The 17,626-nt window shown below is 36.3% G+C and overlaps 1 protein-coding gene across 1 annotated transcript; it reads left to right on the top strand.

Annotated features, from left to right (window-relative positions):
* The first annotated feature begins 753 nt into the window (after positions 1-753).
* Positions 754-3,114, top strand: LOC149552999 (uncharacterized). Its single transcript, XM_089788519.1, has 3 exons — positions 754-997; positions 1,286-2,502; positions 2,815-3,114. Exons 1-3 carry the CDS (start codon positions 858-860, stop codon positions 2,856-2,858), a joined length of 1,401 nt encoding a protein of 466 aa, XP_089644645.1. The 5' UTR covers positions 754-857; the 3' UTR covers positions 2,859-3,114.
* Positions 3,115-17,626: the final 14,512 nt, after the last annotated feature.

Raw genomic sequence — 17,626 nt, 5'->3', positions numbered from 1 at the left:
CATGCTTAGCCAAATTGTGATACATACATATGAACACTACTTCATTGCTCTAAAATAAACATTATTATTAATCATTTGAATATATCATATATGGTTAATACCTACAATCTGAATACATTAGTGTCAACACTTAAACAATATTCTAATATAGCAACATTCAGAAACATAATGAACCCAACTGAACATATACTTTTGAACCTTAGTTGCCATCAATGACAACACCAATACATATTTGCAACAATCTTGTTTAATTAAATGCATATTAAGCATCTTTAATAAGCACATATAATAGTTCACATGAACATGTAGTTAGAACTCATAATGACTTGTGAAAAATAACATGGTGATTTTTTTTTTTTTGGGTCAATCTTGAATCGCTTATGATTAATCTTAAGACACTTAGATTTAACTTAACACGTACAATTATAAGATTCAAGATAAATAATAAATGTATAAATTAATACATGATAATATATATATATAATTTCAAAACACGATAAAAATAAGTATTTAATTATAAATCAAATGTAATATAAAATTATATATTTATAAATACATAATCATATTAGATTATTCTATTAAAATAAATTTAAAACTAAATGAAAATTTGAAGATAAATCTCTATAACCAAAATATTAACATACTTGTCTTATTTTTATGAGATAATGATTATATTGTAGTACATTTGTTTTTAATTTCACTCCTATATTATTATCAAATGTTTACCTCATCTTCCTCAAAGATGAGATCTTCTACTCCATAGCTCTAAGTCAAAAATATTAATAGTTGATAAGGAGTGAAAAATCATTAACATGCTTGATCTTACTCTTTAAAAACGAAAAAAAAAGCAGCATGGAATGCAACTGAACAATGTGATGGAGTTAGCGGGTCCTCAAATAAAAGACCCCCTAAATTTCAAGCTCCTGCTTACCTCCCCATATATTGTAGCATTCCACCACATTCTCCACCACCACATTCTCCATCTTCAGGAAACCAGGTAATCCTTCTTTGCTGCAACTGTTAAACCTCAATTGGGTTGGAAGATAATGTTTTGAGCGCCTTCAGCTTCAAAAACATTGATGCTCACATAATTCGTTTCCGCTACTTTAATTTTGTATCGAGTGGTCCGATAGCCTGAATTCCGTTTCTTAATTGGCAATGGTGGTTCATTGATCATAGTGCTATGGTCTTGCAAATCTGCTCATATAGTTATGGCTTTCTTAGATGAGAAGCCTTTGATCTGATCTCGGATTTATACTCAGAATTCCTGGCACTGCATTTTCAGGCTTCGGATTTTATTGGCTTCAGATTGTGCTATGGCGAAGTGTGAGAGTTTCTGGCAATGGGGCAACGCTCGCAAGACATTCTCATTAGCAAAGATCGGTTCTGCTGGAAATGGTTCCTGCCCTGTGCGTGATGAAACCAGCTCTGTTGCAGGTGGGTCGTATTTGAACATGCTCAATGAAGGTCGTTTATTGGAGAGAAGGAAATGCATGGGGGATGCTTTTGCTCGCAGATCTCAAATGGTTTCTGAAGGCAATGCATCCAAACCCGGAGGCCCTTGCATGGATATGTACTTGCCTGTTCAATATTCAACTGTGGAAATTGATCTTTCGAGCTCCAAACGCAAGAATGGACAGCCCAATTGCACCAAATCTCCCACCACGGTACTTCAAGTTCCGAATGCTTCCTCCTCATCTGATACCGATGTTACTGATTTTGATTCGATTTCATGCGACCCACATGGTTATTTAAGTCCCCAGTTACAGCGCTTGCCATGTTGTTCGGATGGAGATTTTTGGGAGCCATCCAAACTTAAGGCGATGAAGAGAGGCCAAAGAGCTGCTCCTGGCAATGATTACGGCTTCTCCCCTGATGGTATTCATAACGGCTGTGCTGGCTTCAGTGGAGAAGCTGAAGTTTCTCTTTCTTGCTCGGAATCGGAGGACTTGAGGTTGCAGTTGTGGGGTATGAAAGAAGAGATTAAGAATCTCAGGGCTTTGGGTGCCTCAGAAGCTACTTTAAGTTGCATAGAGAAACCTAAAAGAGGCAACAGCATGATTTATAATAGGTCTTTTGAAGTTCAGAAGAAAAACTCTGAATCATTTGCAGCACTGCATATTTTGGCCGATATGGCAGTTTGGGTTCTAGAAAATAGCGAGACAGGAGAAGATCATAGGGCTAAGGCTTCATCGGCATGCTGGGGAGTATTTCATCCGACCGGAGTACCCTTCCGCCAGAAGAGAGTAATCAGAACAGGAAAGAGTGCTTTCAAAGCTCTTTCTCAATTTCAAGGCAACGCAGACAAGAAAGTAGCTGCCGATTCAGAGCTTCTCTCAGGTAGCCTTGAATTCGTTCAGCCCAGCGATAATCAAGTTATAGATGGCCGGATCAGTGACAAGGATCGTGGAGCAATCCAGAGTGTTCGCAGCTCAAAGAGGACCAGATCTCAGTTCCTCAGTTTTAAGTATTGTGATTCTGTTCTTCAGCCACTGAAGAAAGGTACTAGAAGATAGTTCAAGTCTTGAATAACATTGATTTTTGTAGATCTGATTTACAAGAACACCAGGCTTCAATTAGCCAATGTAAAATAATGGCTTGTTATTCAGTTGAAGTTATAATTTATAATATATGTACAGAAAGCAAGAAGCTCTTTCTCCCCTCTTCATAAGTGAAACAGACGCGCTGATAGGGGTTTTTCCTGTCTCTGATTTTTTCGTTGTTGTCTGATTGTACAAATATTTTGCAGCTATAGATTTGATTCGCCATTCACTTATTTTCACCCTGTTATACGTTTCATTGGCCTATTTTCAGGGAAAACCGAAACATCTCTAGGGGATACTAATATCGTTGGGTAAGTTTCATATAAAATTTGGCTATTACTTCACCAAAATTTGCGAGACTTGAATTTAGCTAATTTTTCTGAGCATTCAAACTCCAGAGGATTTCTGAAAGCAAAGAAGCCAAATGTCGAAAGATACTTCATGGTCATTTTTGCAGATATTGACTACTAAAAAATATGTAAAAGCTCAAAATCTTAGTTTGGAATTTATTATTGATACAGTTGATGTCTCCTCAATTGCTAAATGTTTCATAATCTTTACACCCTTTTGATACGCTTTTGTAGATATATACCACTTGTCATGTTCTGTTTTACACATGTAGTAAATAGCAATACTGTAGTTCACCGTGATCATGGCGGTTGTCTACTCTGTAAAAACATTCAGAAACGCCTCAAATAAATAAACGAATAGAAAAGAGAGAGCGTCTGCAAAAATTTCGCAAAGAACGAAACCATTATTTTCTAGTAGTATGATCTGTATCAAACCTGGGAAAGCTGCCTGATTATTCTATCATTCGCCCTCTGACAGAGCATAATTACTGCGCGTGAGGAATCCTGGAAAACATTTTGCTATCAAAAGATCAACATTGATGGCAAGTAATACTATCTTATGATCAAACCTTAGTTTCATAGATTGCATGTTTCCCGGGTTCAACAAATGCTACAGTTACACGCGTTTGGAAATGTTCCCAACTTAAGACATTTGTAAGTGTTAGTGGTTTCTTAATGCCATGCCTATCAAATATAAAGCAAGAGTAAAGTCACTAGATTATTGAGCAAGGCTAAAGCTTCATTTACAATTATCAGATATCTACACAGGCACAGGCCCAGGTTATAGCCTATTCAAGGACAGAATGTGAGTGCACGACCTTAAAGAACCACTCGTCTATATATCATTCTATGCAGTATGTAATTTAACTGTTAGAAATTACTACTTTTCATAAAGTTATGGCACACATCCCCGTGGTCTTGGGTTCAAATCTCTCCAGGTTTAAGAGGCAAGACATCTAGCAGGTGGCAGATCTCACCCATGGAGAACTACTCTCGCCCTAGCTAGATTCAGCACGCGTCATTGCTGAATGATTTTCACAAGGCACACAGCACAACCAATGGTGTTGGACAGTAATGTGAAAATAAAATATATAGGCACAGATTCATAGGGCATTGCTACTATGACCAAATTTAATATTGGAAGGGTAAATCCTGAGTACACAACACAGGATCTCCATTTTCATGTAAACCATTCCTTTCCATGCCAATCAGGGGCTTTGCTTACCAGCTCTCTCTCTCTGTCTCACATGCTCCCAAACACATACTTACACAGGCACAGGCCCAGGTTATAGCATATTCAAGGACAGAATGTGGGTGCAGGACCTTAAAGAACCAATCCTCTATATATCATTCTATGCAGTACGTAATTTAACTGTTAGCAATGACTACTTTTCATAAAGTTATGGCACACATCCCCATGGTCTTGGGTTCAAATTTCTCCCAGGTTTAAGAGGTGAGACATCTAGCAGGCGGCTGATCTCACCCATGGAGGACTACTCTTGCCCTAGCTAGCATCTGCACCCATCATTGCTGAATGATTTTCATAAGGCACACAGCACAACCAATGGTGTGGGACAGTAATGTGAAAATAAAAATATATAGACACAGATTCATAGGGCATTGCTACTATGATCAAATTTAATATTGGAAGGGTAAATCCTGCGTACACAACACAGGATCTTCATTTTCATGTAAACCATTCCTTTCCATGCCACTGCAGGGGCTTTGCTTACGAGCTCTCTCTCTCTAACACACACACACACATGCTCACAAACACATACTTACACAAAGTTCATAGAATAGCCCCGAACAGGGATTGTCCAACCATTATTGTCCACGAGGAAAACTTTTGGATCTCTGTCACAGCAGTTATAATCCACCATTGACAACTTTGGGTCTACATGCAAACTGGAAGCATTTTACAAGAAATATCTTTTAATCTCCAACCCTAGACCTGTATCTAAGTGATTGCCCTTTAAATTTAACTAGATCCATAATTTTTCAGAATTCTTGTTTGTCACTTTCCTTAGCTCAAAACTCTCTGCATTGGTCGCTTCCCGTGGAAAGTAATTATGAGCATGTTCACTCATATCTGCAACAAGTAGCCTTTCTCCTCCACAGGCCTCATATTCTATTTCTGAAATCAAAGTGCTTTCCTTTGGTATTTTCCTTTCCAAATGACTAGGCATTATTTGTAACCTGAAAACCTTGCTTTAGTGATCTTCTTTTCCAAAATTCCATTATGTCTTTTGATTCTCTTCTCGGTAAACCATATGCATCCTTTCACGTTGTACACATGAACTTGCAAAATGCATTGTTTACATCTGAGTATGTTTCAACTCCTGGTAACTATATCTTCATCTGATAGGCATTTTTTTTCCATACTTAATCAAGGCATTGCATAGGCCAGTTGTTTTTGTATTTCAGCTTGTATTTCCCTCCAGGAAGCACCTTTTCCCCCATGAATTCTGTCACAAGATCCCTATGATTTCAAGGGTCTTCTTGTATGGCATTTCTTTCTCACTTTCTAATGCAACTATTGCATTGTTCTACAAACTCCATGCATCATAATTGTTTCTTCTCTCAATTTACAAATTTATTATTAATATGATAACACCTTTTGAGATCAACCTATAGACAAATTGAAATGGGGTGGACTTGTACTTCGAGATGCTGAGTTACTGTGGGCAAAATCAGCTCAGAGTAAGACATTGTTATACTTATTTTCCCTCTCCTTAGCCAAGCTTCTTGCAAATTTGTTAAGGAATATTTGATCAGCTTTCTTTGTGCATTTAATTGCAGATAATACACTGCTGAATTGTAAGCTTTTATTCATATTTCATGATAGATTCTATAAATAATAGCTCAGGAACCTGATGTAGCTCTTCTCAGCACAGGCACTTTACCACGAACTATGGGTTCATTACTGGTCCCAATTTTCCCAGAATATGGATCTTCCAATCCCCTCCTCAAGCCTCTTTCCTTGGAATTTGGAATTAACTTCTTAAGCCACTCAAGCCACCTTTCCCAGAATATGGATTGATCTTCGAACAACTTCACTAAGCCAACATCTATGCAATTCGAAATGACTTCTCAATATTCTTACAACACACAAGCCACTTTTCCAAGTTTGTGGATTGACCTTGCCCTGATTCTATGTTGAAAAGCATGGAACAGTTAGGTTTGAACCTAAGACTTCCACTGACATCTGTATGGTTCAGCACTGAGCTATTAGCCCTGCTTTGGTCTTCTTATCTCATTAATCTGGATTAATTTTTCAGTCACCCAACTCAACCCAGATACTAGGTTAAGTTCAAACGTCCCAACCAAACCAAATTTATTGACCTTTTCAATATTCCTACCGAAGCTTGATTCCTTAGACTGTGAATCAAACTTTTAATATCTGTAGTATACCCTGCTTTAAGCTTCTTTTTCATTTTTGCAGATTGCAGATTTTTGTTGTGGTGAAAAATATGAATCAGCTGCAACTTGAACCAGAAGCTCAGCTTCAATACCATTTTGTACAATGTAAACCATGAACCAGCTGGAAATCAAACCTTGGACCTTACATCTTCATATTGGGGTTTACAAGCAGTCGAACTGCTGGCGTCTTACAAGGTTCCACTTTTCCAGGTGTGTGGATTGGCCTTCCAACATGCCTCGGATGATTAGTTTTCCTGCAAGACATAAAATGAGTCATGCTATTGATCCTTTCAAGAGATACACTAAAGGATCAAAATCGATTAATTGAACTCAATAATACCAAAAGTAAATCGAGAAATTTCTTGCCATGGTCTGTTGGTACAGAGTCACAGACAACAGACTATTCTGAATTTTCCCTTCTTGCACGTGAAAATTCTTGCATCAATGAAAAAAATTGCAATATCTCTTACTATCATCCGGTAATGCAATTTGTTGGGTAGTGCCTATTTGAAGTAACTGAGTCATCCGAGGTTAATAAACATACAGAATTATAAATTAAGGCATGATCTGGTGTTCAAATCAATATTTTTAATTGCTCTATTATAGTACTGTGCTGGACATATTTGTGTGCATTTGGCTCTGTTTTTCTTTCCACAGTTTTTCTGTCTTACTGTTTACATTCCCTATTTGCATGTATGTATCTTTTCTCCATTTGTATATGTTTGAAACTAATAAAAAATAATTAAACTAATTAGAACTTTTAGTACGAGTGCAAAGTGTTTTTCAGAAGGTTAATTTAATTGTATGTTCACTGGCAAAATTTTATCCTAGTCTTCATGTTTGTTGTTGTTGATTGTTAAATGTCTGGATACAAATGTAATTTATGGTTTACCATTGAAATCTTGAGACCGATCAAATAAAGTTTCATAGGCTTGACTTCTGATACCATCGTTGTTATAGGTTGACTTTGTATTCACTTTGGTAGACGTAACTTAGGTTCACCCTCCCAAACCCTCTTTGGAAGCCATTGTGAAGTTTGTGTCAGCACACGTCTTTCTTATAATGGCAATGTCTAGGCAAAGCAAGGCTAGTGGAGTGTGCATAAAACGAAGATTTGCTTAGCAAGCTGAGTCACCACGAGAATATTCAAGGTCATGAATATGGTCACCCTTAGAGGAGTTTCAACAGTCCAAGTTGTCCTCTCTTCAACAGTGAAGAGTGCTGCTGATCTTATTCGCGTAAACACTAAGCAACCTTCGTCAACAAAAACCAAGGGAACTGATTTGAATTAAAGAGAGGCAAAAGAAGAAAAAATGCTCCATGAATTGCAGTTAGCACTGGCGGGTTGTACGGGATTTCATCATAGATGGAAGAGAAGAATAACAAAACAAAACGTCTTCTCAATCCCCGTAAAAGTTGCACACCCAAGCTCGACTCTGATCTCCCATTTCTCCAAAACTCAGAGAGATCTTTATGTTCTTTGTAAACTTTTCTGAATACCCCAGTATTTTTCCGTCTTGTAAATTGACTACCTTAAAGATACCATGGCAATTACAAGCCTCCCAAATCATCCATAACACGAAGATTCCCAGTAAATGGAAATGCAATTGTGATCCAAGTCTCACCAACTCAAAACTAAATAATTCTCCGATGATTTTTTTTCAATTAAATAGCTGAAAAGGGTAATTAGTTATACTTGGTTTTAGTTTACATCTGTTCAACAGCCTGTTTACTCTCCTCTCCTATATATTCACTGTCATACAGTGAAATTCAATGGAGCAGAACAACTTGGCATCCCATCAATTTTAGTGGGGAAATCGAGGCAAAGGTTTATTACCTTACTAGTTAGGGTTATTGAAAACAGAGAACAGAGAAGAACAGAGCAAATCAGAGCAGAATATAATTACTGTAACTCCTTGAACGAGACCTTTCTTCAAGAGTGAAGAGTCCCTTTCCACAACTTTGTCCGGGGGCCATTGATACCACTGAGAGACCAAAGGTTTTCCATGTAGATAAATTGAAAGAAAAAAATGCTAGAAGAGTCTTCAAAAGTTGCTTATTAAATGAATATTTTTGCATTTCTATAGGACTCCGCTCGCTGCCCAGAATTTACTGTCTCATTTAACATTATTTCTTTTTAGTGGATATATATTTGTCCTTTGTTTTCTCCAACTTTTCAGTTTAAACTTTGGAAACTGGATTCAGATGGTTTTGAAACGAGGTGTAGGATTTGTATTTAAGAACTGTTAATTGAGGGAACCATTTTTAAGGTCATCTAAGAACTGACTTGAAAAGCATTTGCCTCTCATTTGAATCATTCATTCCAAATATTGAAAGGATTTATTATTTAATTCAAATTGTGGAGCTTTAAATTTGTAGTAAGTGTTTCTGATGGAGATTGATGCAATGACAGAACAAACTTCTTAGCAACACCTACAGTACTCTTCAAGCACACGAAATCTGATCCACAACAAACAATTAAATAGATTCAAAGATGAGTTCACACAGCAAACTCCTCGAAATTCTTATTGAAAACTGAAATAAATTATAAAACGGTGAACCAGGTATTGACTTACCCCAATACAAAACAATACAAAACTGAACATTTTAATGATATGCTCTCAGACCTTAGAAAACTCAACTTCTCCCCCTCCCCAAAGTTCTTCCTACACTACCACCCCAAAACAAATGCTTCCTCCCTCCTGGAAACAACTAAAATTCAGTCTCTCATACGTTACTGGACAACAATCATTTGTTTACTAATATTGAACTTCCTAATTCAGTTTCTAATGCAAGAGGAAGCTCGATTTCTGTTGACTATTCTGACTTGAGGCTTCCACATGGATGCCCCTGCATGAGATTCCCAAGCAAGACGAAATTTGCCCCTGTCACTTCTCAACAGGAAATCCAAGACCTTTTAACTTCATCTTCTGATAACCAAGACGAGTCTTCAATAGGTCTGCCAAGCCATGTTACCGTATATTCAAAGTATTTCTTGCTTCTAATACATTTACTCACCCTTCTATACACGATTGTCTGTATTTTGCACCTATTTGAACTGGATTTCTAGAATGCTCAACTATGCCTTTGTTGATGTCTCCTTGGAATTCCCTTCACAACATTTTGTCATCTAAAACATTTAAAATAGGCGATATATTGGGTCCATTATGTCTCTCTATCTTTTATGCATTACCTAAATTATGCTTAACATCTTACATTAACCATGTTTCTTCATCAGTTGAAGTTTGTTGTAATTATCCTCTAGAAATCTTTCCTTAAATGAACGATAACCTCATCACCAATATGAGATTCTTAGTATGGTCATCATGAATATCAGTATGGACCAAGCGTTAGGATATTTAAGTGTCGAGTTAACTAGTTTTGACATATGTGTTTGTGATGACACAAACACTTATGCAAACTGTTTTTGGTTGACTTTAAAACTTAACTTGTGAATTATAGAGACGACTGAGAAGGTAATTATGTATTTTGTCGGAAATCATTGATCCCTATGTGAGGTGATTAACCAATCAGAAAAATGGAAGGACTAAACGACAAAAGGGATGAATCTAGATTGTTTATTTTGATCTAGAAGGTTCATCAATTATTTATTTAAAGAGGGATACAAACCCTAAATCATAAGGATGGGACAAGGATGCGAGCAAAGATGAAGTGATAGGAAAGGAGGCTATGTTTATAAGAAGCAAAGAGATCACACAGAGTAGTTGAATAGAGCAGTGAAGACTAGAACAAAATATAACTGATAAGGAGATCAAATCAAGATTGGAAAGAGAAGGTCCATAATCTAGCAAGAGTGCTAACTGAAGGATTAGGTACTAAAACATTCTAACTAGTGTATTAGAAAGAATCTCTTAACCAAGTGGTCCTAACAGGCCTATTCAAATCTCCTAATGGAGCGCTTACTTAGTCGTAAGTTAAAATCATTTAATCAAGGTAGATTGAATAACTCTTGTAAGCTCCTAACAGGGTAGACCCCTGGCAGGGTAGATCACCAGAAGTGATCAAACATTGTAGCCTTAACAGGCACACTTTATTGCAAATGTAGTGAAGATTTGTGGGTGTCATCCCCACCCCAGTTTTACCTTCACCTTGGAGGGTTTCTGGGTAACTAAATATCTTGTGTTATGTGTGTACATTTACTTTCATGTTTATGGATGTGATGCATACTTAGATCTATTACGACATAATAGTTATATGTTTAGTAATCTAGATATGAGATGGGTAAATGGTGAATGTGTTTGATTTGTTTGAAGAAGTTAAAATTCATATAGATCCCGATTCACCCCTCATCTCACTATCTCACTTCCCAATAAGACTTCCAACAATTGGTATCAGAGCTTTTGTTTTGTTTGAAGAAGTCTAACAACTTAAGAATTAAGATCTTGGAGAATCAAAAAGATCATTGAGAATCAGATCATTGAAAATTAGATCATTGAGAATCGGAAACTTGAGATCCAGGTCATACTACAACAACAAGAGAGGAGTTAAAGAGATCTTATGATACACTTTATCAAGAAGAGGACATTAAAGGATTATTGGCAATAGGAACTCCAGTGAAAATGATGTAGCTATAAGAAACCTATTAGAGAAGAACAACATTTTGAATGAAGAAGTCAAAGGATTGAAGAGAGAACATGAAATCCAACCAATGAGATTATGTAAAGTAACTGAATAGAAAAAGAAAGCCAAGGAAGACAAAGTCATGGTAGAAAAAGACAAGAGACAAATGGTTACTAGACTTGATGAAATGACATCTGATGTGCAAAAACTCACAAACAATCAATTGGACATGGTGAATCAACTTCTACAAGCAAATTAGGAACTGAACACAAAGTATATGGAGATTGTAAATCTGAGATCACAAAATGATCAACTAAGGAATGAGTTAAGAATTGAGAAGGAACTAGTGGAAAGGATGAACAAACCTAATGAAGCTATAAGATACTTTGAAGAACTGATGAGATCACCAAGAACACCTAGTGACACCTCTAGACTAGGATATTTTAAGAACCTCTCATCCACTGAAGAAGTAGAGTCATCAAAGAGTGGAGAACAGAGGAATGCAAAGACAAAGAACAACAAACCTACATGTCATCACTGTGGGAAACTTGGACACAACCAATATCTGCTAGAGCAAGAATGATAAAAAAAATCCTAAGCCTAAATTGAATGGACATTGTCTTAATTGCAAGAAACAAGGACACCAAGCATATGAATGTAGGTCAAAAGCTAGCAATACACAAGTTGCACCTAGATTTGAAGGTCATTGCTACAATTGTCAGAAACATAGGCACAAAACTCAGGAATGCAGATCCAAAGAAAAATCCAATTGGATAACCAAGAAGCAAGGTAGCTTCTACAACTAAGATTATAACACATTGTATAATTGACATTATTGTGGTGAATATGGTCATATTCCAGAAAATTGTATCAAGACACATTTTAGAGGTAAATACAAGAGTTGGTTGAATGGGTGCTTAGTTTTCTTTAGTTGATACAAGATTGGACATGTAAGAAAGAATTGTAGGACCTAAGCATCAACACTAAACAATGAACACATCAAAGGAAAAGACAAAGTTGATATAGAACAAACAAGCAAGGAGATGGTTCAAACTCACAGAGCGAATCAAAAGCAATCAAAGAGCTATTTATGTAAAAGATTGTGTGATTCTACAATGTGTCATCGACAAATTGTAGAGTAAAGTAAGGCTTGTGAACCGAATTGAGTTGTTTTGTGAAACTGTTGAATTTGTTTTAAAACCCTAGTTCAAAAATGACATCATTTGCATCTGGTACTAGAAAGGAAATGTTGAAAGACAATAATGCACAAATTATAAGGAATGATCAATGCCCCCCCACCAAAATTAGGACATACCCTGATGTTGCGTTGACTGGAGACGCATCAAGCACTTTATCATCGATTCTTCCCAGAGGCATTATGGTGCATGAGGTTTGCTCATGCTACATGTGCAAGATGGGGGAGATTGGAGACTTTGAACTTAGAAATGTAAATGACAAATTGTGTTAAAATGGAGTGTTGAAGAATGAAAATAAGGTTGTTTCTGAAAAAAGGGCTTACTTGTGCCCTAACTTTTCCCAAAAATTTTAAGTTGAAAGGAAAAAAAAACATTTTAAGTAGGGTTCATGATATGAAATTGTGGATGGAAAGTGGGCCAATGAAAATCAATAAGGTGATATTTCATTGTGTGACAGCCTACCCTACCCTAGATTGAGTGAAGACATTACATTGCTCAGCAAGGAATGTTATTGAAGAACAAATAAAGGCCAAGTGGAACGACCGAGACATGTTTATAGATGGTATTAAAGACCCCGTTATTGAATTCACAGTATGTGTGATTGCACACAAATTCTACCAGTCAAGCCGACTAAATAGTGTGCCTTGCATTGCGGTTGACTTAGGGCACACAATTGTTAAGAAATATGACAGCTATGATCTTCCCAAGTTGCATTTGCAACAATTATTCGAGATTCTTGGAGCTATTAGGAAAGTGAAAAATACATTGTGTAAGTTTGGGTCACTTCTAATGTGCATATTTTTCTATGTGCAAAATTCATTTCCAACAATACGTATTGTAGTGTGGGACAAGACAAGACTAGTGACCAAGAAAATCAATTATTGTATTGAACAATTGGGAGAAAATCATGAGATAATTATGGATGAGTACTTTGAGGAGTTTAAAGGAAAAATGAGGAACAACTTGAGAATTCTCCAGTCAGATGTTGATCATTAATTTGATGATATTTGTTTCATGATGGATATTGACTATACATATGCACAGGCTGTACTACCAAGGGTTATGTGGCTAAGGCTTATGTAATATGAGGTAAATATAGATGAAATAACTGCAGCTATGACAACCTTGTTGTCTGAAGAGATTGACATGTATGCTGAGCCATTTGACACATTTGAGACAACAAAGATAAAAACGATGATGCAAACCAAAGTGCCAAAGATGGACAAAAAGCAGAAGAAGATCGTTGCTAATCTTGAGGGAAAATTTGGTGAAGGACCCTTGTAGATTATTGAAGGTAAAGGGGAAGATGAAGAATTTGAAGAAGAAGAAGAAAAAGAAGGAGGAGGAGGAGGAGGAGGAGGAGGAAAATAATTAGTGGTTACCGAGCTTAAGATAACAATGTAAAAGAAAATTGTGGTAGGAGAGCCTAAGGTCAAGAGGGATTTAAAGAAAAATATTATACTTCCTACCTCTGCACCTCAAAGAAGGATAAAAAGGCAAGGATCTAAAGCAACATCCCTTGAAGTTGCACCATAGAAAGGCATAGAAAAGATAAACAAGCTAATTAAGGGCAAAGGCACACCAAAGAGAAAACAAGAGACTGAGAAGGGTCAAAAAAAGAAAATGAGGAGGAAGTTAGCTGGCATGCTTACTAATGAAGAAGATGGAGAGAAAATTGAGTCTCATGATTTGAGAAAATTGCAAATTGTTCCCAGACTACCTCCTAAGAGTGTTGATTAGGTATGTGAAAATATAAGAAATTTAGTAGGAATTTCAAGTTTTAAAGATATTGATTATGACTCTTTAGATAAAGAAAATAAAGAAAATTTTGAACAAGAAATGACAAATATGATGGAAAAGTTCAAATACACACCTATAGAGCTAGGCAAAGCTATACCAAAAGAATTGTATAACAAATTAGATGTAGAATGACTATGGGAATTGTCTACAGAAAGACAAATACGAGAGACAACTCTAGCCCAATCCATGCCATATTTAGGGAAGATTCACATGTCTATTTCCCTAAAAGATTTTGCAAAGAAATTTGTGCCCAAAACAAGAGCCATAAGATTTTGAAAAATCAGATAGAAGAGGTTGTGGAAGAAAGCAAATTAGTGTGGCAAAAGACATTTGAGTTGTTGACTCTACCAGTAACAAGAAAAGAGGAAAAAGAAATAGAACTAGTGGAGCCAGTCAATCTGAAAGAGCAGATAGGAAGAAAAGAAGAGGAGAGTGGACAACAAGATGTTGTCACCATTGAATACATTCATGATGAAACACAACAAAATCCAAATGTCTTGACTGGGGAAGAAATTAAGAATACATCATTGATAAGTGCAACCTCAGATACTCCTCTGTCATGCACCGATCCTATGTTGATACAAATCAAGGATTACTTAAGGATTGAGAATGCATCAAGTATGACCTCTACAACTGATGGTTTTGAAATTACATCAGTCACAATTGAGGAGAAAGGTCAACAAGATGTAAGTGTCAAGGAAGAGGGCAAAGTTCTCGCTATGATTCAATATCCAACCTCTATGGCCACTCTTGTTATTCACAAGGAAGAAGAAGAAGAAGAAGAAGAGAAAATAGATAAATCTGCAAATAATTCCTCAAGACCTCACATTGTGGGAGTAAAGGAGGCCAAGAAGCAACAGACTGAAGAGTTTTAGAAGCAAAAAGAGGCAATACAAACTCTAGTACAACTGCTAAGTATTATGCCTATATCTATTGAACCATTGATTGCTACACCTATATAATAGGTCATACCTACTTTGAATGAGAGTGCTACTACAAGACAAAAAATACAAAGACCGAGTGTTGAAGCTACACCATTGCAGATTACATTGCCAAGTGTCAGCACACCAAGGTCTAAAAAGATGAAGAAAAAGGTTAAGTCACCTGGGAAGCCAATGAAATTGGACGAGGTCATTGTTATTCCAAAGTTTGACCTAGACACAATTACTTTTGAACAATGCAAATTTTGCAAGAACTCTTGAAGGAAAAGACAAAACAAGAAGAGATGAGAAGAGAACATCAACAATGATAGGTATTGCATGAAATACAAGACATTTTTGTAGATGCATTTGACATTCATACTATGAATGAACAAAAACCAATAATTGATCAATTCATTCATATTGTTGAGAAAGTAAATAATGAGGACATTGAGGCCAATGAGAAATTGATGCAATGGTCTAAAAAGAAATTTGATCATAAAGTTATGGAGAAAGTTTCAATAGAAATAGCCATAAAATAGGTTGAACTTTCAAATCTTGTACACACTATAGAAGGAGTTTTGCTAAGTATTTATTCTTGTCTATAAAACTTAGTGATGTTGAGTTCTTCACATTGGAGAATCAATAGTCTATTGATCAAATTCAAGCAGACTTGAAGTCATCTACAAATTCTTTGAGCATGGATGTAAGTTCAAGCTCGATTCCCATCAATAGACAAACTATTGCACAAGGAAGGTTAGCCGAGTTACAGGCTAAAGATTACAATTCGAGAGGCAAATTGTTCTCCATTCAATCCATGTTACTACCTCACATGGAGGTGATGCAAAAGGAACTTTCAATGTTTGCACAAGTATTGGTTAAGAGAGATCCTCATCTCTTTACATCTAATAGTTTGGTTGATCTAGTTGCTCAACTAGAAGTAAAGATTCAAGAGTTGGAATCAGTCAGATCCAATTGGGATCATGCACTTGTAATGATTTTGCAGGTTCATAAAACATTTTTAGACAAATATAATTTGACCCCAACAACTATAAGTGTCAAAAACAAGGGGGAAATTGAAAAGGAAACACAAGTACATATCATAGATCAAGAACAAGGGGGAGATAATTTTTTTTTGAGAAAAATGTATATATGATGTATATAGATCGAGTCATGGGGGGGTAATGATTTTGTAATTTTGGATGCAATGATAAGTCATGACAAAGTGTTTTTTCCACCAATGTCAAAGGGGGAGATTGTTGATCTCTAAGCCATCTTGCCTATTAGTGTCGAACACTTAGTTATTCCTAGGTAGTGTTGGTCGATCATCATTGTGACCAAGCCATCCAATACGAGCCAAGCAATGTATGATAGACTTGTTCACATTTTAGTTTGAGCCAAGTAGGTCTTCAGTTGCTGAGTACTCTAGTTTTGACCAAGTGATAGTGTATGTTGAGCATGTTAGAAGTTAGTTGACACTGAGCGAAGAAGATACAGTTTATGCCGAATGACACAGTTATTGTCGAGCATTCAGAAAGTGAGGGACATCATGAATATCAGTATGGACTGAGTATCATCATATTTAAGTGTCGAGTTAACCAGTTTTGACATATGTGTTTATGATGGCACAAACACTTATCTAAACTATTTTTTGCTGACTTTTACATTTATTTACAAATTATAGAGAAAACTAGGAAGGTAATTATGCATTTTGTAAGAGTTCATTGATCCCTATTGTTGGAAATGTAATGACAAGCAAGTGATTGAGAGGGGGGAGGGGGGTGGGGTGAATTAGGAACCACTTGAACTTTTCACACTTGGATTAGTTTTTCTTTTACTTCATTAGATTAGCTAATCTACTGTCATGCATGAACATAAAGCAAAAGAAATTAACACCATTACACTTTGACACAAGATTTGGTAACCTAGAAACCCTCTGAGGAGAAGGTAAAACTGGGGTGGGAATGAGACCCACAATGCTTCACTACTATAGTAATAAAGTTGGCTTGTTAGGGCTTACAATTGATCACTTTTGGTGATCTACTCTGTTAGGAGTATGAAGGATTGTTAGGTCCACCTTGTGAAAGGATTTTACAATACAATGAAGTATGTACTATGTTAAGAGGTTCAACAAAGGACTATTAGGTCCACCTGGTTAGAGGATTTGACTCATGCACCTATTAGAATGAATAAGAAAATTGATCTCTATTTTGTAACATGTTGATTTAGATCCTTTGAATAGTATGATCACTTGGCTATGATAGATAAGTCTCTTCTTTTCCCTTTATACTGCTTTGTAGCCCACTTATTCACTTTACTCCATATTCGTTTCTCGTCTTCACATATTCATGTATATCACATATTCCTTACTAGACAAATAGATTTTTCTACCTTATATACCCCTCAAACAATAACTTCATACCAACTTGGCTCACACGAGACAATTTCATAATAATAAAATTATACCTTCAAGTCGGCGAAAAGATGATGCTCATGTCACACTGTACACTTAGGTGTTCTATTGATGCTTGGGAAATATAGTGAACTTGGGTGATACTATGGCACTTGAGTACCACTGGATGCTCGGGTTACATTTTATAACTTAGGTGATTCTAGAGAAACTTGACTTGAACTGGTTAGCTTGGTTCATAGTGAGAACTCAACTAACACTATGAACTTGATTCACACTGGGAACTTGGTTTCTACTGATAACTCAGATAAATTGGTTTATACTGTGAGCTTGGTTTACATAATATATCCTTCATTTTCTCGTGCTACATTGAAATCTTCTTATTGATGGAAAGCTTAGTTGT

Source organism: Cupressus sempervirens, chromosome 6 (assembly GCF_028749045.1).
Source record: "Cupressus sempervirens isolate cs-2001-9-10 chromosome 6, ASM2874904v1, whole genome shotgun sequence".
NCBI lineage: Eukaryota > Viridiplantae > Streptophyta > Pinopsida > Cupressales > Cupressaceae > Cupressus > Cupressus sempervirens.
This window is presented reverse-complemented; position numbering and strand designations above follow the sequence as displayed.

Bases quoted from the DNA above. Each gene is read 5' to 3' on its own strand.
- LOC149552999 (XM_089788519.1), top strand. From the start codon at position 858: ATGCAACTGAACAATGTGATGGAGTTAGCGGGTCCTCAAATAAAAGAC. The intron at 998-1,285 runs GTAATCCTTCTT...CTGCATTTTCAG, and splicing joins CTCCATCTTCAGGAAACCAG to GCTTCGGATTTTATTGGCTT. The intron at 2,503-2,814 runs GTACTAGAAGAT...GCCTATTTTCAG, and splicing joins TCTTCAGCCACTGAAGAAAG to GGAAAACCGAAACATCTCTA.